Source organism: Pseudopipra pipra, chromosome Z (genome assembly GCF_036250125.1).
Source record: "Pseudopipra pipra isolate bDixPip1 chromosome Z, bDixPip1.hap1, whole genome shotgun sequence".
Taxonomy (NCBI): domain Eukaryota; kingdom Metazoa; phylum Chordata; class Aves; order Passeriformes; family Pipridae; genus Pseudopipra; species Pseudopipra pipra.
The window spans coordinates 42,203,292-42,225,030 of NC_087581.1; the positions used below are offsets into that span (position 1 = coordinate 42,203,292).

A 21,739-nucleotide genomic window follows, 5' to 3' on the forward strand; every position below is an offset into this window, starting at 1 on the left:
TTGAGTGGATTTCTGTAACAATCATGACTCATTGGCACCAGCTTAGTGGATTTTGTTAAAAGGTGCCTTGCTGCCCATAGTTCTCTCACTCTAGTAGTACATTAAATTGCTTCAGCAAACCTACCAAAGGCCCTCCACACCCTCCAGAAGTTCATCTGTCAAGCACCACAGAAGAAAAACCATTCTGATTATGCACTATCTACTTCAAAAAATTGTACAGTAATGGGAAGGGATTTACAATGCATAAACAACAGTGCCAGAAATACGACTTCACCAAGCAGCTTTGTACCCAGCCTAGCTCTGGCAGAGCAAACAGATGTATTTGTATTTGTCCCTAGATAAGGCAAAGTTATTTTCCACTGGCAAAGGCTAAAGTTCAGGGAAAAAATGGAACTGGGTGTTTCACTTAGTAGTTTTCAATGCATTTGCTGCTGCAAGAAATTAAATTTAATGAAGATATTGACATACCATGTACTGGGAAACTCAAAAAATCTTCTAGTTCTGACCCTGCATGTGTGTTGTGATGTGTGCTGGTATTAGTGATAGATCCTGTTTGGTTTGCACAACAGTGAAAAACATAATTACTGAGCTTCAAGGGCACACGGAAAGTGTGCTGCTTTCTATATGTTAAGAACTGGTCACCAGTAAAGAGGAATGGTCTTGTACAACAGCAGCATGTCTTCTGACTGAGAAGACATTAGAAACCACATCCAGGTCTGTTTAGCCTTGCACTTTGACAATTCAATATTCTTAATCAGTAAAATTAAAAACCCCCAAACAAACTATTATTTTGAATTATTGCACACAGTCATGATACAATTAAATTTATGAGGCTCCAAATCTACCAGTCATATGAATAAACAACGCAGTTAGGCCAAAGGGGTTATTTTCACAAAATAAAGGGCTACTCAAAGAAGCCAGGGCAATTTAAAGCAAGTATTTTACATGCTCCGAAGAATCTTCTGCTGTGGGTGAAGTCATAGCATGAAACTGTTTATCAATTTGTTGAGTCATTCTGCTTTGTAGGCTTTATGGCAACAGGTTGCACTTCTGGGATTCTCCAGCTAATAAGAGGAAGGCAACACACCCCATCCACAGACCTCAAACACAAGCACACATGGATAACACCAGTGCTAACACAAGCAGTGTCTGTGATTTTTCCTCAGCTCATGATCACTTTGCACTGAACACATTTTGTTATTCGTGCTTTCTCATGTGCAGTCACACAATTCTTGTGTCTGCCTTGCTTGCAACTCTTCCTTATTGAAAGAGATGGGAGCCTTCTAATCTTAATGCGTTGACAGGGCAGATTGTGGGATTCCATTGCCTTGTACTCAAGTCAACAGGAGCAGAGCTGGCACTGGAAACCCTGTGACACACACTGACACACAGAATGACAGCACCATCCATGTATCCAAACCACCCATCATGGGGAGAGATTGGTATGAATACAAGTTCTGACTCTCACAAAGACTTGAAAGAACATGGAAACAGAGTCTGTGAGGAGATTCATCCAATCCTCCTAGCAGTTTGCAGTATTTCAATTTACAATGAATTTTTACTGCTTAAGTTCTCAAGACTGTTAAGCAACATTTTACTGTAAATGGCAAATAAATAAATCCAAATAAAATCCAAGCCAATCATACGTGCAAACAGTCAATCCCCACCACTTCCTTCTTGTAAGATGAAAAATACCTATAAACTATGAGGAGAGCAAAAGAGCCTTTTACCACAATGGCAACCTCATCATTTCAATAAGAATTGGACATCACAAACCATTCTGTGTCCCTGTGCTATGCAAAACAAAAAAATTGCACTCATGATCAACATTTGTTGGGGCGTTTCCAAGGAAAACAACCCCACACCAAATTATCATCACCCCCAGTCCTCCCCCACTCAAAAAAAACCTGAGCGCTTTACCTCTGGTTAGAATAAGATATAATGAAAACATGTTCCTTATTTATCGAAATATTACCCAATAGGCAAAGAGGGGTAGGATAAAAAAGCAGGATCTTCAAATGAAGTTTCTGCAAGAAATCCTTCTCTGTTAACTCACCAGGACTGCCACAATCACCTTCTTACACTACTGCCCTGAGAGAAGCATTAAATGCACCGAATGTTTGTTATATGGATTGAAGAGGTTGTTATGCTTTCTAATAACACCTTCATTAGAATTATAGTTGCCAAAAGATTCAGCACCTACTCCACTTTAGCTTCACTTCCATGAAAGGTATATCGAGCATCTCAAAACACTGCTGGGATACACAGTTGAATACTTCAGATATGTTTGCTCTTACCAAGACAGAACTGAAATAGATGAGCCACAGAAACTTAAATCCGTTTGCATCTTTTAATGAACATATCCATGTAAAGGAACAAATGAAATGTTCTAAGTAAGGCCCCTCAGGGAACAATTTTTGCAAGGGGGGAAAAAAGTATCGGCAGTAGTTCCACTGGGCTGCTGTCCCAGAGCAGTTCTATTCAGATATGTACTCTGCTGTTACAATTCAGTACCCTTTTCCCTTTCCTTCATTTTTACAGTGCTCAACAATTGACAAGATGAGTTCTGCTAGCTCCTCAGATCTCCCCAAGCCATCCTGCTCTATCTCCTATTCCAACCACAATATTCATTCACAGGCAGGAACAGATTCTTTCTGCAGCTATTCCAATGATACCAGCCTGCTGCTCACCTACCAAGCTACAAAACAAGCTCCTAACAATGTAACACAACCTTTTGTCTGTCTTTCATCCCAGCCCTAATTCAATTCTGCATCCCTGGTGAATTAACTTGATCACAGTTCACAATGCAGGTTATTTATACACGCTAACAGACAAAATCCAAATACACTACATGAGCCCTTTTTAATACTGGCTCCAGCTGGACATAACCGTGCCCATCACACAGACCTGTATTTCCTGTTGTTAGGACCAGTATTTTATCTAGTCTTGCACACCATGTGCAACTCAACAGGCCTAGGCCACAGAGACATTGAATTATTCTCTTCTAAAAACCAAAAATATGTGATGTCATAAGAGCAGCTATCACTAACTTGATCTGCAGCCAACTTTCTAAGTAAAAAAATTATTTAAAGCAAGTGATTCCTTCCTCAAGCAATGCTGAAAATGCTAACACGATTATTATAACACCTGTACTTGCCTGACCAGCTCCCCAGTGGGTGGCTTCTATTATTGTCAAAGTGACTTAACCATTAACCCCGTTTAAAGATCGTCAGGCTAATTGGGACAAATTCTGCCTTGGCTTCAGGCTGTATCACAGATCTAGGTAACAGAGTCAACTTAAAGAAGTGCTTTCATTAACAGAGTCATCGTTTTATGTATTTCCAGGAAGAGTTCCTAAAGGCTGTAGAATTATCTTCTACAGGACTTGCAGCTGAATTTTAACTCCACTAATCATGAGTTTGAGCTCCTTGGATAAGAAAAAAAAAAGAGTAACTGAACCATCCTTACCAAAACTAAGTATTGCCCTTCTGTATCTCTCAACACACCATTGCTAACAAATTACTGTTAACAGACAGGAAAGACTAGGACAGCCACTGAAAATTATTTTCCACTTCTTAAGTCAGTAATCAAACATTTTCTTTTAAAAAGCAATCAAAAAGAAGTAGAACATATCTCAAGATGTACCTGGCTTATTGGATTAGTTTAAGCTAGCATTAGCAAAACCTCAGCAAGTCTTCAATGCACTGTTCCAGACAACCCACTGACAAAAGATTGTCTGAGAGCAGCTGGTCAAAATCTTCTGTTAAGATTCTGATTCTGACCCCAGAAGTGACTTGCTAAACCACAAGAATACTCTTCATGCCTTTTTTTTCTTCAATAAAGTATTTTTATGCTGATTACTTATTTATTTCAATTCCTTTCAGCCATTTTCTGAACTTCTGTATCTTTCACTCTTTCTCATTTCACTTTTTTTTTTTTTTCGGTGAGAAAGAAAAGGTATTAAGGTGGGAGACTAAAAATGATTACTGATAATATTTACCTTCCATCCTTAGTTTACCAGCAACCCAAGCAGCCCAACAAAATTGCTGCTGAGTACTTAGAACCCCTCAACCTTACAGAAAAAAAGGTATTTTCCACTCTTCTAATACACCCTCCATCAACTCCAGTTCCCTGAACATCTGCAGATCTGACCCTTTTATTCATAGTCATCTACATTCTCCTCCCATGTCAATGGAACTGATCCAGGAATGTTTTTTTTCAAAGAGGAGCTCTTTTCTTATATGGAGGTGACACCCAAAGATGGCTCATAAGCTACTTCTTAAAAAGCCTTAAAGCTTGGTGTGATACCATACAACACCTCGTGCGTGAGTCTGCATTTTCTCTGTTTAAACAGTATCCCTTCCTCTGTTATTTTTTAAGTATCTTCAACATACCCTTCCAGCACAAGGGGATTAACACCTTTCAAAGGAAACACTGAAAAGAAAACTGTTCTCAAGTTCTGCACATGTATTTTAATATCTGAAGGTACTTCTGGTGTCCTCTGTAGAAAGGACAAGAAGAATAATTACTTTTACTACCATTACAGGTTCACATTTTAAGTTTAATCATGTGGTTTCTCAAAAGTGCTCTACTAACAAGATTAGGTATTAGGAAAAAATTCTTTACTGTGAGAGTTGTGAGGCCCTGGCACAGGTTGCCCCATCCCTGGAGGTGTTTTAAGGTCAGGCTGGACAGGGCTTGGATCAGCCTAGTCTAGTGGAAGGCATTCCTGCCTATCGCAGGGGGTTGGAACTAGATGATCTCCAAGGTCCCCTTCCAACCCAAATCATTCTATGATTCCATGAAGATAAGGGGGTGTTATTCAGGAGCATCAACGGAATTATATGGTCCCTCTCTCACTGGCTGTCAATAAAAGCCACGACTTTGAAAATTTTCTACAGTTCAAATCTCTGCTAAGAAGTAAAGCCAGCTGTGATATATTTCAAAGTCAACTGGTGTGGTGACAGAACAAGCTAATGTGGTATGAAATGGTGAGGATCTAAAGCAAGTCCCTTTCCTACAACACCATGTTTACTTTTAGTTTTGATGAAACTTCTGTTTTTTTCTTAACGACCAAATGAAGATGCTTTCAGTGCAAGCTGCCTGCTGCAATTTTGTTTGCAATAAAAATATTAAGTGGCACCTTAGACAATTAAATTCTTGTTTTGAGGCACCTCTTACCATTAGAGTCCTCCACTTCTTCAGCAGGAGTGTGGTTCTTGGAGGTGTGGTGGGCGTGTGAGGCTGCAAGGTTGACAATGCGGGGTCTTGGTAGTGTCAGTGCTTTCCCATGCACTTTCAAGGAGTGCTCTTTCAGCTGGCTGATAGTCATGGTGGAAAATGAGCAGGAGGAACATTTGTAGGCATGTTCACCTGGGTGAGCGAAATACAGGCAAGTCATCAGCTCACAAAAGAAACAAAATGGGGCCCTCACAGTTCTCTTACTGAACTTGGCAGTAAAATTCCCATGGACTCTTCAGCGAAAGACTGATCCCAAAGAGAACAAGCTATGCGTATCTCCTTGTTGGAGCAGCCTGGAGTCTGTAGGTGTAGACACTTGCTTTGGACCAAAGTATCACTTTCTGACAACTGCAGATCCTTGCACAGTGACTGATGTCAAAAAAACAGAGACTAGACTCTCAGCATGCCTGTGTTGCATGGTATGGGAAGAAAGACTCTGGGATGAAAATGGAGTCACTTTTAACTATAGCACTTCCAAATTTCTTTGGGAATACAGCAACTAGAGATGGTGAAGTCAACTGTTTCTGCATGCAGCAACATCCAGTGTCATTATTAATGAAGCAAGAAGGACACCACAAAATGCTAACAAAAGGCCCTCCAAAAAAAAAAAGGAAAAAAAAGAAAAGGGGAGTAAGTGGAATTACATTTGGGGAAGGTCACATTTTTCCTTATGAAAAACCTGCCATTAGACAGCAGTACTCTTCACAGAACTGGCAACCAAATCAAGGTTGATTTACATCAAGAAGTGAACATGGCAATGCCAAGTATAGTGCATATCTATAAGGCTGTGTGAAAGTGTGTTATGAAAAAGCACTAAAAGAAGTGAAAGAACAGCAGTAATGAACAGTAGTGGATTTAATTCTGAATACATTCCAAGCCATAGAGACAGCAAACAAGGGGAAACAAATCCTGACACAAGATTTGTTTGGCATGGAGGCAACTGGAACACAAAGTGAAACTGTCCCAACACAAACACTGTGATATTATACAGGTGCCAAGTAATTGTTTTGGAAGTGCCATTTCCATGTACAAGAGTAACACTGGCCACATGTGAGTTGTACATAAATTGCCAAAACCAATACAGGAGTGAAATATTCATGAATAGTAACAGAAGAATGAGAGTTCTGGTAATGAACAAGGCAGAAATGTTTTCCATCTCTCAAAAAATTCAGCAAACAAGGTTCTCACACAGCATTGCTTCCAACACCGGAAATAAAGTGAACCAAAAGAGAATGTGAAAACATACATATTGCAGCAAGTCAGAGTAGGCACACCTGAAAAGATTAGCAACCATCCTCCATAAAAATAACTCCCACTCCTATTCTCTTCCAGAAAAACTATGCTAATAATCAGAACAAAATACAAACTCTTAGAATGCCCTTTTTTGGTACATTTGAAAAAGAACAGATCACCCAAGAGTCCAGAATGGTGAAACAAGAAATTGTTGCATGTGATTTTTCAAATGACATTCCTCGCCTGCGTATCATATCAGTTATATATTTCCTATTTACAAATAGAAATAAAACATTTTTTTGAATAGCACGTGAAAGTTTCTCAATGGAACAGGAAAATAAAAGGAAAAAAGATAGTCCAATGTAGAAGATACCAGCGAGATGCAGATATAGACCTTCATGGTTTGTCAGCATAAGAGATTCCTGGATGACACTATGCACCAACCAACTGTAAACTTGAAAGCACCACAAGAAATTAAAGCAAATAGAAAATGATTACATATGAAGCAGTCTAGACATACTAATAAATATGCCCACAATTCATTTCAAATGGACATCAACCTGAAAGGATGTGTCTGATTGCAGGGGAAAGGCTACAGTTTGGCTCAACAGATGTCTTCTGCACTTTTTTGATTGCTGGTTTCACATTTCATAAAATGATCATATTAATAGACATAAATAAATAAATGTAAACATTTACGTAGTGGGTCTCAGCTCTTGATATGTTCTCAAAGCACTGTGTTCCAGATTACAAAGAAACTGAGCAGGGCCAATACTCTTGTCTTACAATCATCTATTTCTGCATTTCCAGTGTCATTGCTAAAAAATTGCTAACAAGGGTCCCTCAAAAATACAAGCAAAAAAAAAGAACTGGTCAAAAAGTTCAGATGAAATCAACAGAGAGCCTGTTTAGAGATACTGTCAACTGTTCTGCTCCATGCCAAAGGAGATGGCACATACTGGATGAAAAACAAATGCCAGAAACACTGGTACCAGCTGTCAGGCAAGAATGGATTTTGTGGTTCACTGAATTTTGATCCATCTCCAGAAAATGAGGCAAAGAGGCAGACTGAACAAAACAGTTTGGAATTCAGGATTTTACTGACTTATACAGATCTCCAGGAGACTTTAGAAAAATTCAGGGGGATTGAAGTTTCAACTTCTAAATAAACTGATAATGGGAAGATTGAAAAGTGACAAAAAGTGGTAAGAGAGGTTCAGAGAACCACTGGGTTACTGAAAAACTGGGGAGTCTGAGGAAGTCTCTATAACATGTTTATTCAGGAGCATATATTTCTGAAGGACTGACCCCAAACACAACAAAGCAAAGCTCTAGCTGAAAAACATACAAGCAACTTTTCTGTGGTGTGAATATTCATTTAGTAGAAATGGACTGAAGCAGAAACAGATCATAAGCCTTTGGAAACCCTATTACCCATGTCATTGTGCAAGCATTATCCAGGCAACCATGAAATTGTGTTCTTGTACAATGCAAAACATAGTCCTTCAAAGACTGTCCACTAATCAAGTTCAAAAGCATGAATTCATAATAAATAAATCAGTGAATTACCTGAACAGAAGTGTGAAGTAAATATTAGCTGCATGGTAACTTTGGCTTTAAAAATGTGGCATGTTCAAACAAGGTAGCACAAAGGAGTCCAACTGTGTAATAGCATACGGAAAACATTATTTTATGGTTGGTGAAAATAAAGAACCATGTCACCTGCATACAAGATGTGTGATTCTGTACACTGGAACTGCTGCATGTAGTTGGATTTCCTAGAAGGGCATGTCATGGTCCCATACAACAGGAAGGAAGCAAAAGTTAAACTAATCTACAATATCCATCAAGTACAGGAAAGGGTCCTGGCATAAGCTCCATGAAATCCAAAAAAAAAGTACAGAAAATGAAGTGCACAAGACTATCAATCCCTCCTATATTTTTGTAGGTGAAAAATGCCCTTGGATCAATGGTAACAATTAACCTTTAAATTTTTTTTTAGATCAGCAGACAGCTACAAATTCCTTATGCTTTTTCTCCCCATTCTTCCACTTTCCTCCAACCCAACCAGAGTATATGACATAGAACAAACAAATAATAAAAAAAAGAACAAACATACTTCTAGCCCTTTTTGTTACCTGTTCAAGAAGTTTCTATTCACAAGTTTTTAACAACTGGTCTAGTTTGCAGTTTTTTAGGCTGGCCACAATTCTATTATTTCCGTCAGTGTGGTGTGTGTTCGGATTGCAATTTGAGGGTTGATTTTTTTTGTCCTTTTCAACCACAAAGATGCAGCTGTAACCAATGGAGCCAGTGAGTTTTGACTCCAATCTTCTGATAACCTTTCAATGCAGGATGCATGATGGTGTCAAGAGTCTACAGCCAAGGAATAAAGATGAAGAAATTCTGGGTCTCACACTCTTTAATAACCTAAGGTGCAACACATTCAGGTGACCTACTCTGTGTGACACATCACCTTCTCAGGTCACAAGAAACGTCTGCTTGCTTGCTTGTATGGGTTCTGTACTGAAATACAGAGATTTGCAAGACCAACTTCCATATGCGATAATGAAACTGTGACGTTCTCAGTCTGTTGCACACAGACCTGACTCTCGAAGTTTGATGTTTGGTTTTAACATGAAAGTTTGGTTTTAATATGAAAGCCAGCGTAAGACTCTACCAAAACCAAGGTGCAACTCACAGTCTTTTCCCCAGAGTCACCTAAAGCACAAACATAAATGCAAACAGTGGAGCAAAGCTCACTACCAATTTGTTAAGACACGAAGGGTATGAACGATTAAATTCACTTGGAAGCAAGCAGAAATAAGAAAAAAAAAGTCACGCACATAATAGAAAGCAGAAGAAAATAAAGAAGTTCTTGAAGTACCTATTGCTTTTTTAAATTCTCATCACTGTTTTAAAGTCTTATCCTTCCCATTACCCAAACCCCCACTCACTCCAACAGGTCCACAGGCTGGCCAGTCATGACTTGCCTTTGAAAATCTTACCCAACTCTGGTGACAAAACACGTAGTTCAAACCAGCATCTGTGATCAGCAACGAGAACACATGGGCCATTTCAGCTGCTCCACTGCAAAACTGAGAGAGAGAAAACTTACCAGCATGAGCCTTGAGAATGTGGGTTTTCAGGCGGCTGTTGTAGGAGGACTTGAATGGGCATAGCTTGCAGCGGAATGGCTTGTGGTGTCCATGGTGGGTCTGCATGTGGCGGTCCAGACTTGAAAAAGACAGAAAAGGGGAACAAACGAGTCAGTCATCCCAGCTCTTCCCTCAGATGCAAAGCAAAACACTTAAGAGCAATAATAAAATAAGCAAGAGGCAGACCAGGCTCTGCTACCCTTCCTCCCGCTTTCTCTTAAAATTCAATAGGTCTGCTTACAGAATAAAGTCAAGTCTAACATGAAGAACAGGAGCAGAGCTGACACCAATTCTGTTTATACAGAAAGCAAGACACTTAAATAAACTTATAGGGCAAGATCAGTATAAATTAAGTTATACATGATCCAGACTTAAAGGACTGGTTGAGGAAACCTGAAACAGACAAAACCAGCAAAATTATCATTACATAATTTTTCTCCTGCCAAAGATTTTTGTAAAAATATGTCCCCTTCTGTCCTGTTGATTGAAGGGGGAAAAAATAAATTCTTTTGTTGACCAGCTTTACTGAGGAAGCCTTCTTTTGGTTACAGCAGCAAAAGTAGATTAGAGATGCTGCTCTGGGGAGGGTGCCAGCAGGCTACAGTTGATGAGTTCCAGGATTAAAAGGCAGCAGAGTTTCAGAAGCAGCAGCGTAGGAGATTCTGCATGAAGCTCAACAGGAGAAGGGGTAGCAAAGACCAGCCTCTACTTTCTTTGGGGAAAATGGAAGCAACCAACAGCCTGAATACTGTGAAGTGATCAAAACCTGCTCTCTCCACTGTGTGTTATAACAGCTTAGTAAAGTTTGGAAGAGAAAAAGGGATGTTTTCCACATTTCCTAACAGATGATCAAATTAATTGTAACTGAGTGAATCCTGCAGAGCTCTGTAGTTCCTGCTCTGTGGCTGACAGCCATGAATTCACAGTCTCCAGGTGGCAGGCAGGTAGTTTCAGCCCAAACTGCAAACATTTCCAGTACAGACGCTTCTTTGGACATATTCATGCCTTGTGATCTAGTCTTAGTTTGAATCATCTCATGCATGGTGATGGAACAACAACAGGGCAGAGACACTGGACGAGTTGCAATTTGCCAAAACTGCCTTCCACCCCCCACCTTAATTCTAGATGTATTTCAGGCATAGTTCCTTTTATTTGTCCTAAATTGTCCTGCTCTTTCACTGAGTATCAACATGTAGCTCAAGTAGCAGTTACTCCAGCCCTGTCACACTATATAAGATTCCACATGATCTTTAGTCCCACTCTGACAAGAGCTTGAGCCAGAAAATCCCTGTTTATGAGAGCTAACACTGAAGTCTGTGTATTCAAAGATCTGATAACAGCAAAAAAATAGAAATTGAATTTATGTCTCCTCTCAGGGTCACTCCATGCAATACAACTTAACAGAAATCCAGAATGATGTTTGTGGTATGACAAAATGCACAGCTTTTCCAGAGAAAAAGGGGGAGAAGTCTCTTAAATGACTAAAGACTTTAATCACTTGCAGTGAATACTTCATAGAACAAAACTTGTTTTAAATAGCCTCCAGGGAATGAGATTACTTGACAATTAAAGCAGATTGCCTAAGATGTAAATAATACATATCAAGCTACTATAAATATATACCTTAAGGTATTCTACATGGCAATAATTAAAACCATATTCACAACCACATACTTTGCCAGCAACATTCTTCTGAAAGCAGGTTTTAAAGTTTTGGTCAGATTTGGAAGAACAGTGGACTGTTTAAACATTTGGTTTATTTTCTTTCACAGATCTAATCTCCCAAGAGAGATGAGAGAAGAGAAGGAGAAGAGAAGAGAAGAGAAGAGAGAGAAGAGAAGAGAAGAGAAGAGAAGAGAAGAGAAGAGGAAGAAAGAGAAGAGAAGGAGAAGAGAAGAGAAGAGAAGAGAAGGAAGAAAGAGAAAGAAAGAGAGAGAAGAGAAGAGAAGAGAAGAGAAGAGAGAAGAGAAGAGAAGAAGAGAAGAGAAGAGAAGAGAAGAGAGAGAAGAGAAGAGAAGAGAAGAGAAGAGAAGAGAAGAGAAGAGAAGAGAAGAGAAGAGAAGAGAAGAGAAGAAAGAAAAGAAAAGAAAGAAAAGAAAAGAAAAGAAAAGAAAAGAAAAGAAAAGAAAAGAAAAGAAAAGAAAAGAAAAGAAAAGAAAAGAAAAGAAAAGAAAAAGAAAAAGAAAAGAAAAGAAAAGAAAAGAAAAGAAAAGAAAAGAAAAGAAAAGAAAAGAAAAGAAAGAAAAGAAAAGAAAAGAAAAGAAAAGAGAAAAGCAGACAACTTCAACACCAGAGACTACAGCTATTATGAAGATATGTGATGCCTGTAGAGTTCTCCCGACATCCACCACTTTCTGATTTACCCATTCTGAAACTTCTAGGACATGACTTTCCTAAGTAGGAAACAGTGTGACCAGGCACCAAACTCAACACAGGTCTGATTTTTTGAAGCAAACCAGTTTGGAAACAACAAGTTCTACAAACCATCTGATGCACGGGCTTCCCTCACTGTCAGCCTTGCCAAAGCAGGGTTGGATACACTCAGTAGTTCACACCATTACCCCAGTCCCTTTCTTACTGTTTCCTGCTCAATCCCATGAACCTTTCCAACAAGGCAGACCAAACTGTGGCATAAACTTGCAATGCTGTGACACCACCAGAAATCTTGCTTTTTAATACAAGGAATTAAAAAATGCTTTTTATCATGCTTTCCCTCCCACAGGCATTTGATTGCAAAACAGTGACATAATCACCAAATTTAAGAGAGCTATGAATGCAGTGAATATGCAGTTCTCTCCTCAGAAATTACAGAAAACACAGACTTGTGAATCAGTCCAAGATACCAGTGGAAAATATATTACAAATCCCATTTTTGGGAGGTGTATATATATTTTATCATTAAAATAATTTTTAAAATTGCTAAACATAAAGCAAAGTCAAATCTTAGGAAAACAAATCATAAGAAACATGACTATTAATGATGACTACGTATCACCATACTGTTGTGAACTTGAATATTTGTACACTGAAATTGCACACCATAATTAAGAAAAAAGTCTGATATCAAGGTCAGCTTATGACAATTCTTTAACATGAGAAGTGAAAACTCAATCCTCAAAGAGCTGTAGTAATTACAAACAAGGTAGTTATTTATAACAGAAATTCCTTACATATGAAAGATTAACTAGGAAAATACTTTCCTCTTCTTGGCTTGTTAAGTCTCATGCATTTTACAAGGGTGCATAAATGGTGGGCTTCACCATTTGCCTGCTGAAAGAAATCTTATTCTTTGGCATGCATACTTTTCCCCTACGTGCAAAAAAGGGTCTTAAATAAATTCAAGATATAAAAATGCAATATTTCATAAAAAGCCAACCGTAATGGCTACAATAAGATTTTGCAGCACTGAAAACACATAAATGCTGAGAAAAGTGTTGATCAATATCAAGCTGAGTGAGCTCTTTTTCAATGCCAACCTACAGAACATCAGCGCTGGTTCTGATCGTTTAGGAGACGAAAATAAAAGCCACAACTTACTTGTGCCTGAAAGCAGAGACAAAGGAGCAATACTGGCAGCTGTACTTGTCTTCCCGGGCAAACATGGCCAGAGCCAAGTGACTCCTCTCGTGAGATCGCAGACCCTGCATAGACATCAAAACCCGGTCACACTGGCTGCAGTGGTAGCCCCCAGGCCTGGTTTCATCTTCCAAGGATGTTCCATATTCAGCTTCTGTAAATTCCACAATGTCAGGGTCTGTGGCTCCCTCACAACCCTCCATCAAAGTTGTGTTTGAAGGATCTTCAGCTTCCTGCTAAAAAACACATACCCCCCCAAAGCCATCAATTCACTCTCCCTTCTGCCCCTCAGTCTTTACCCTGTGTTCACTATGATGTCCAGGCTTCCCACTGTGTTATTTTTCTTAATATATCCCTATACAAACTCCATACCAATGGATTTCTGAAAAAATTACCTACTCTTGGGAGGGGAAAACATGATTATATCTATTATATACATAGGTAAAAAAGGAATCTCACTCCCTGATTGAGTTTGTGTCAGATAATGCAAAAAGACAAGAAAACAAATCAACTATCTTTCAATAGTCTTTATGTGAGTCTTCTAAACTTGATCAGATAATCATTAGTAAGGTACAGAGCAGTTAATTTTAGTTTATTTTGCTCTCCTGTATGGCTCTACTACCTCTGACTGTAGCTACTCTGCAGACTAATACAGTCTACAATAGATTTTGTCCATCAGTGTCAAACTCACAAGAAGTACACTAAGACCCTAGAATCCTCTTGAAAAATACAGAGCAAACAGAAGAAGTCTTCTTTTAATTCTCTTTCATAACTTTCCTCTCCCATTCCTAACCAGAGCATGCATTTGTGTTGCAATTTAAATAACCTGTAAGAGTTATTTCCATCACATTCTTTAGGTGGTGGCTTTCAGCCTTTGTTCCCTGATGCAAAATCTCTATTTACTCAAAAGAAAGCATCGACCCTACATAAGTATCACTTGAGAAGCAAGGAGAAGAGAGAAAGGACTCTCAGGAGGGAAGCATCTGAATCTGTCATGAGTACCATGTAAGGTAAAGGAAGGTCAGTGATAGGGCAGTGAAAGCTCTCTCTGGCAGCATGAGTTAGGCTGTGAAGGACTTGGCTTCCTCATAAAAAGCAGATTATGTCACGAAAGAAGCTCTGTCAGACACCAGGAGTCTTTGACAATAGCTCGCTGCAGCATGAGGAATACACAGGTAGTTCTGGATGCACTTTCACTATCTCTGCCAATATCCTGGAAGTTAGGCTGTGGAACACCATCTATTCTTGGACATGTCCTAGAAGGCACTCTCTCAGGGAGAAAGGAACAACACACTTACATCTGATCATCTGAATGGAACCACTGGCCCAGCAGGCCACTGTATGTTTTGTTTGGAGCCAGTGTGCAAATTTCATGGGGAAAGGTGTACCACAAGCAACTTCACACATTTGCACGTGTACATTTCCTCTTCTTAAAAAAACAAAACAAAACAAAAAAATTAAAGAAAACAAAGAGCTCTTTTTGAGTTTAACTAAGCAGAAAAGTAGCCCAGAATAGCTGAGAGAAAGTCTGCTGCTCATAAACCAAGTTTTTTGGTCACTGACGACATCAACTCCGTTGTGGCTGAGAAGAAATGAGAATTAAAGAGTCTTCGTGCCCCTGGATCAAGAGTGGAAAAAAAGTTAAAACATCTTGAAATAAAACAAATGCACTTCAGAAACTTAGTGTTAGATTAAAACATCATGCTGAAACAGAATACCCTCTTCAAAACACATTCAACTTCACAAGAGCCCTCCGCAGGTTATCAATAAGTCCTTTATTTTAAACAATGCAAGCAGTTTCAGTCAATTTCAGTCATCTTTCTAAAATTCTTACCTTCACTGTAGCTGACACAGAAGAAACGTTCCCATACTGGACATGCTTGCGGAGGTGATTACAGATGGCTCGAAGTGTTGGATGGACTTCCACACAAAACTTGCATTTGTAGCCAACCACCTTCCTCTCCTTAAGTTTTGAAACATCTTCCAAATGTCCAAAAGCCTGTTTTGAGTACACAAGCATAAATCACTGAAATATGTTTTGTCATCTCACTTTTAGGAACACAGACCAGATTTAACACCTGAAAGGAAATTATGCTTGATGTGCACATGTCCCCTTCTGCAGAACTGCAAGCTCAATTTTTGCTGAGGTCATTAATTCCTACAAAGTAAGTGGACATCTGTGCAGAAGAATCCTTCAGTTTATGCATAAGAGTGCTCCTCTAGAGACCATTCAGTTTGGCCTGAAACTGTGCTCTTCCATGATATCATGACTTCCACAAGAGCTGTGCAGACCTTTTCCCCTAGAGCAAGCGTATTTCAAACTGAAGCAGAAGGAAGGGGTAAGTGGGCAAGAAATGCAGCACGGTTTGGTCTTCTTATGAGGCACTTGCCCAAAGCTTCAGTCACCAGACAGATTCGCATCATGTTAATACTGCGTGCTCAATGAAAGAAAGTACTGAGACAGAGAGAAGGCTGAGAAGCAAACTGCTGATTGTTCAGAGGGACATGGATGAGGGGGATGGGAGACTTGTAAAGAATCTGCAACAAAGTACATGGCAGCCTTGCCACAAAAGAACAAGTAACTGTCAGATACAAATGGCCCCCTAGAAGCGTGGGAGAAAGGAAAGAAGATGAAGTATTGAAGGAACGGTTAGGAAAGAACAGGGTTTCCTACAGATCCTAAGGAGATGTGGAGGATGGATAAGGAAATTAAAGCAAAATGTGCAACTGACTTATGGAGCTCTCTGGCACTCTGAGTCATTCATTAGCCTGTGGTCATTTAGCTGTCAAAGAGAACATGCAAGTGGGCATTTCTGGGCTCCCAGGCACGGAGCAGGGGGCAGAGAAAGAGACCAGACACAGAGATCCTTACCCTCTCTTGTTTGAAATCTGCAAAAGCACCATCTGCATATTTCTGCTTGCTCAAAAGCTGCTTCCTCCTCTCCTGACGTTTGGCACGCTTCTGGAATTCCTCATTGTGACCATTCAAGTGTGCAGTCAGCTCTACTGTGCTATGCAATTTCGTATCACAGTGCTTGCACTGGTAGACAGGGCTCTGAGAGCGGGTGCCACTTCCCAGTATGGAAAAGTCCCTCTTTAAATCTTTGCTGTGGTGGTCAGTGTAATGCATACACAGCAGCTCTGCTGTGCTGAAGGACAGCTTGAAACACTTTATGCACCTGAAGGGAAGCCACTCGATTTCCTGAGTCTCAGCGTCCACCTCAGGCTTTTCAAAGTCACTCCTCTCCTCAGCTGGAGCTGGCTTTTCATGCTCATCAGCATACACAGCAGTGAAGTAGCCCCCCAGCTTGCTCGCGTGCTGCTTCTTAGGGAAAACACCAGGGTGACGCTTCATGTAGTGGGACACAATGCCCTTCTTACTGAAGGACTGGAAGGAACAAAGTGAGCACTTCTTCTTTTCTACAGCCCTTCTCAGCTCCTCACTAAGCTGAGGAGTGTCATCCTTGGGAGGAGATGGAATGATTACTTTATTGGGTTTGTCGCTTACCGTCCTGGAGGCTGCCAGGCAGTGAGTGTAGTAAGCATCAATGTCATGTCTTTTCTGGTAGTGTGCTGCAAGCCCTTTGCGGATGGGGTTGGTATAGGAGCACAAAGCACATTTGAAGAGGTTGTTCTTGCCCTCCGGCTGTGCCCGGACGTTGTTATGTTTGATGCGGTAGTGCCTCGCTATCCCCTTCCGAGTGGAGCAGAAATATTTGCAGAGCTGACACCGGAAAACTGTGTGAGACACTAAGTGAGAACTGGAGAAATGAGGTGCTGGCACAGAGACTTCCCCAACATCCTCAGCAGCAATTTCTGGGGAGGCCTTGATTTCAGTCACCACATCTGGCTCCACTGAGGCAGACACCTTTGGTGGTGACTGGGCAAAAACATCAAATTCGGGTTGATTGTGGTATTTCTCATAGTGAATTTTCAGCTTCTCAAGTGTTCCGTGGGTGTAAGGGCAGAGTTTACACCGATAAGCACCATAGCCTTGCTTAAAAATCCTACTTGTCTCTTCCACGTCATTCTGAGCAATATCAGTTGACTGCTCCACATCATGCACAAAGTCTTCAGCAGTGACTTTCACTGATGGGTGTCGTTTCTGGTAGTGTGTGAGAACGCCATGAATACGTGTATTAATGTATGGGCAATGTCTGCATTTATATACAGCCCCTGGGTTAATGTCTATATCCTGAGCAAAATCTGCTGCTTTCACTTTCATGCCAGGATGTTTTTTGCCATAATGGGTCAGGAGGCCATGCAAGTTATTGTACTCAGACTGGCAAACTGTACACTGATATGGGGTGGAGGAGATGGCAGGGTTTGCAGAAGTCAGCTGGACAGTTTTTTCATGGGAAAGGGTGGGGTCTTCTGCACACTCTCCATCCTGCTCCAGCTGTGATGTTGCTATTTGGTCTTCAGAATCCATCCTAACCCCAGTTTCATCAGGCTGTGGGATGATTTTCTCAGCAGAATCTTTCTCCTTGATGATATCTAACAACACAGATTCATCTCCATTCATGGCCCAAGGGTGAAATGCTTGGTAGTGATTAGTAATATCCCAAATAGAAGATGCTTCAAAAATGCAGTCTCTGCATTTATAGGTCTTCATCTCTGTTTGCATCACTAGGGCAGGAGGGGAGGGATCGGGACCTGCCCAGAGTTTGGTTGCCATGTATGTGTAATCAACATAATGCTCAGGATGTCTCCTTTGGTAATGCACAAGCAAACCACTTGGCTCTGTGTGTGAATAAATGCACCATTCACAGTGATAACCAGCCTCTATCAAGCCATCCAAAAACGCCCATCTCAGTATGGAAGTGACCGTGGCCTTTAGGTTTGGGTGGTCCTTCTTGATATGCTTCCTCAATGCATAGAAGTAAGGAGACGTGTAGCTGCACTGCCTGCACTTGAGGGCTCTCAGCTTGGACTTGTCCCGCTCGGAGCTGGAGGTGTGAGCAGGGAGGCTGCTGGCTGATTTCTTCTGGCTGCGGTCACAGAGGCTGCGGATGGTGGCCGTGTGCTGCCTGATCACATCCGCATTGGCCTTGAAGTCGCGGTGCTTCTTCTGGTAGTGGATGAGCACACCCTTCACGGTCCGATTCCCGTAATCACAGTGTTGGCAGAAGAACATTTCGTTCTCAGGAGGGTTCCCAGAGGTCTCGGATCCACCCCGGCCCAACTGCTGCATCGACATCGGTGGCCTCTGGATGCCAGGTGACAGCTCCCCAGCCCGCATCATGGCTGCGGTGGGGGGTGCCTGCCTGATGTATTTGGCGGTGACCTTGATCTCCGGGTGCCTCTTCTGGTAGTGGACAAGCACCCCAACAACAGAGCGGTTGCTGTAGGAACAGTGTTTGCAATAGTACAGTTCAGTGGAGAGGTCTGGGGGTGGTGGTGGGGGAGGTGGAGGTTGAGAAGCCAAGTTGGACAGTTTTGGGGAGACAGGTGCCCCCAGCTCAAAAGACATTTGAGCCAGGGCAGAGCCTCTGTCAACAGAGACTACACGCATGGTCTTCTGAATTCTGAAATACGAGGCTTTTTCTTCAGGGTGCTTTTTCTGGTAATGCACCAAAACTGAATGCATGTTAGGGCTTGCAAATGAACAGACATCACAGTCATAAACAACCACAGTGTTGACCGAAGGTTCCTTCTGATTTTCACATTCAGGACTAAAACTCTTGGTGGCACTTTTGTTAAAACCAGCTGGCACACCAGTTCCACGAGCCACAGGGGTGGAGGTTGCCATAGTTTTTGGAGCAGAATTCAAGATCTCTCTCAGTGTCTGAGACTCTGTGTTCAGCCCTTCTTGCTGCTCAACAACATAGCTAGAAAATATCATTGCATTGTTAATTTTCACTGTGGGATGCATTCTTTGGTAATGTGGCATCAGGCTTCTAACATTTGGACTTGTGTAAGAGCAGAAGCGGCAGCGGTAGATCAGATCAGAATGATCAAAGTTCAGTACATTCATAGCTTCAGGATGATGCTCCCCATAATGCTGCTGCAAGTCTTCAAAATTTGTGTAGTCAATATAGCACTCAAGACATCGATATACTGCACTGTGGTCATTGGGATCCAGGATATACCTAAAGCTGAATTTAATGTAGGGATGCATTCGCTGGTAGTGGGTGCTAACACTCCTGGCAGATTTGTTGCTGAAATCACAGTGTTTACAATAGTAAAGCCTGCCAGAGTCACTAAACTCTGAGTTCTCATTGTTCTGGTCAGTACCGTACATGTTGGATTGGCTCCCCAGAACAGAGGCATTAGAGGTCTGATGGTCCTTCATGCTGACAGCCGAATAATAGTCTTCCTCATCTTCAGACAAAGTGAGCTCAATCTCTGCTCCGTTGGTGGAATTGTAGTCATGTTGCATGCTTCTGAAGCTTGTCTCCTTCTGAGAATCATTAGCCTCTCTGCCCCACATTTGCTGCGGTGCATAAGAACTGGAAACTTCTATCATTGGTTCTGTTTGCTCTTCCTCTCTGTCCAACTCTACCTCTATCTCCACCTCATTGTCCTCCTCCTCTTCCTCATCATCCTCCACATTAATCACAGCATCTTCTTGCTGCTTGTTTTGGCTGATCTTGCTCTGCAGGTTGCTCGCTATTTCATCAATTCTAGTTCTCTTTTTCACAGGAGAAAGATCTAAAGGGAAGTCATTTGAGACCTTCCTAGGGGCTTTTGCAACGAAGTTATTTTTAGAAGAGAGCCCAAGGATGGAAGTCTGGCTCTTCTTCACTGTGCTGGCAGAAGGGTGAGCATCTGCCTCACTCTCCTGTGGTGCATTCGATGGTGGCCCATCATATTTTGGCAGGTTGTCACAGAATGAATGCTTGTGCTGCTGATGAACTCTGAGGCCTTTCAAAGTGGTAGTGGAATAGTTGCACAACGTGCACTTGTATGGATGCTGTGAGTGGGGCTGGGGTGACTGCTGTTGTTGCTGTTGCTGCTGTGGCTGCACTGGTTCCATCATCCCAGCTGACTTCCTGCCATTTATATTTCCATTGTCATAAGACACCGTGCTGTCATTCAAAGATGAGGCAATGCTTTCAGGCTGAGAGTTCATAGTGTCCCAGTCTGATGTTGTTCCTGTGTGACACTGCTTGTGGGCACCAAGCTTTAAGGAACTCTTGCAGGTGAAAGGGCATTCATCACACTTGTACACAGCTGTCTTCCCAGACAGGTGGATGTTCTCAATGTGACGGGAAATACTGCGGCGGTGCATCGTCAGGAAAGGGCAAAAAGGACACTGGAACCTGTTCATATATCTTCTAAAGGGAATTCCCTTTGTTTCCAATAGCTTGTTGCCATCAGATCCCATCAGCTGCTCTGCAGACATTCCTGAGGCCTGGTGATCCATGGAGTTTAAGCCATTCTCGCTGTCCATTTCATTTAGCTCTTCATCTGAGCTGGAGTCATTTAGCATACTGCTTGTTTCCAGGTCAGCAGAAGAATTCGTCATATCAGCAATTCCATAGCGGGATCTGTCAGACAAATTAACCATGCCCGAGTTGTGAGGTGACTTAGGCTTCATTTGAGGGTAAGACACAGAAGAAAACTTGGAAGATGTAGACGAGTTGGGCCTGATAAGGGAATTGCCCATGGAGCTTCTGAAGTTTGAGACATTGGCATTTGACATCTCACGTCCTGTTGTGTTCATGGAGATATAATTAGAGTTTGGAGAGGCATTCTGGGCACTCTTACTCTGCACTTCAGGTGCACTGGTTCCATCCTGTTGCTGCCTCAGGCTGGACAGTATTTTCACCATGCTGCGGTGCTTCTTCATCATGTGATCGCACCAGCGCTCCCTCCGAGGTGTCTGGTAGCTGCACCACTCACAGCAAAAGTTGCCCCTAGACTTTGTCAGGGGCTTGACCATTGATTCCAAAATGCTCCTTTCCACTACTTCTGCAGGCAGCTCCTTGCAGGGTTCCTGCACTGGCACAGAAGCAGACGTTGACTCAGATACAGCAGCAGCAGCAGGAGTTGAACTCTCTTTCAGGTTGTTTTTGTGGTACATTTTCTGGTGCTTAATAATTCTCGCGCGCCTGGGTGACTTGTAGGTGCAGAACTGGCAACTGAAAACTTTACCAAACCCTTCATGCATCATGATGTTGTAATTTAGGGAACTGGAAGCTGATGGCCCCACTGAGCTGCCCCCAGCCTGTGCTCCATGAACCTTCCGTGTGTGCTCTATGAGAAGGTTTTTGGAACGGAAGTAACGCACACAGAACTTGCACTGGAAAAACTTGCTGGTTGGTTTAGGATTTGGAGCCATGTGCTGGCCATAGAAAGTCTGGCTCTGGCTATAGTAACTTCCAGTCCCCATTTGACTTGTTGCATTTTGCCCTAAAATGAGAATTAAGGTATATATGTAAATAAATAAAATAAAATCAAAAGGCTTTTCCTCCACCCACCCTGTATGCATAAGAATGTAACCACATCTTGAATAGACAATAATCACACCAGGATTCCCTCACTTATGGTGAGATCTACAGACCTGGCAATGGTCAGAAAAATGA

General features: G+C 41.6%; 1 protein-coding gene across 4 annotated transcripts in view; it reads right to left on the bottom strand.

Annotated features, from left to right (window-relative positions):
* ZNF462 (zinc finger protein 462) overlaps positions 1–21,739 on the bottom strand; it is a 92,652-nt gene that overhangs the window by 30,815 nt on the left and 40,098 nt on the right. For 2 of the 4 annotated variants that reach the window (XM_064641663.1, XM_064641666.1), the window contains exons 3-7: positions 16,081–21,566; positions 15,043–15,207; positions 13,170–13,444; positions 9,593–9,711; positions 5,182–5,373 (exon numbers count right to left, since the gene is read on the bottom strand). In XM_064641663.1, coding sequence (XP_064497733.1) covers positions 5,182–5,373; positions 9,593–9,711; positions 13,170–13,444; positions 15,043–15,207; positions 16,081–21,566 — 6,237 coding nt within the window. The remainder of the gene's footprint in view (positions 1–5,181; positions 5,374–9,592; positions 9,712–13,169; positions 13,445–15,042; positions 15,208–16,080; positions 21,567–21,739) is intronic. The other 2 variants (XM_064641664.1, XM_064641665.1) reach the window with 2 other exon arrangements.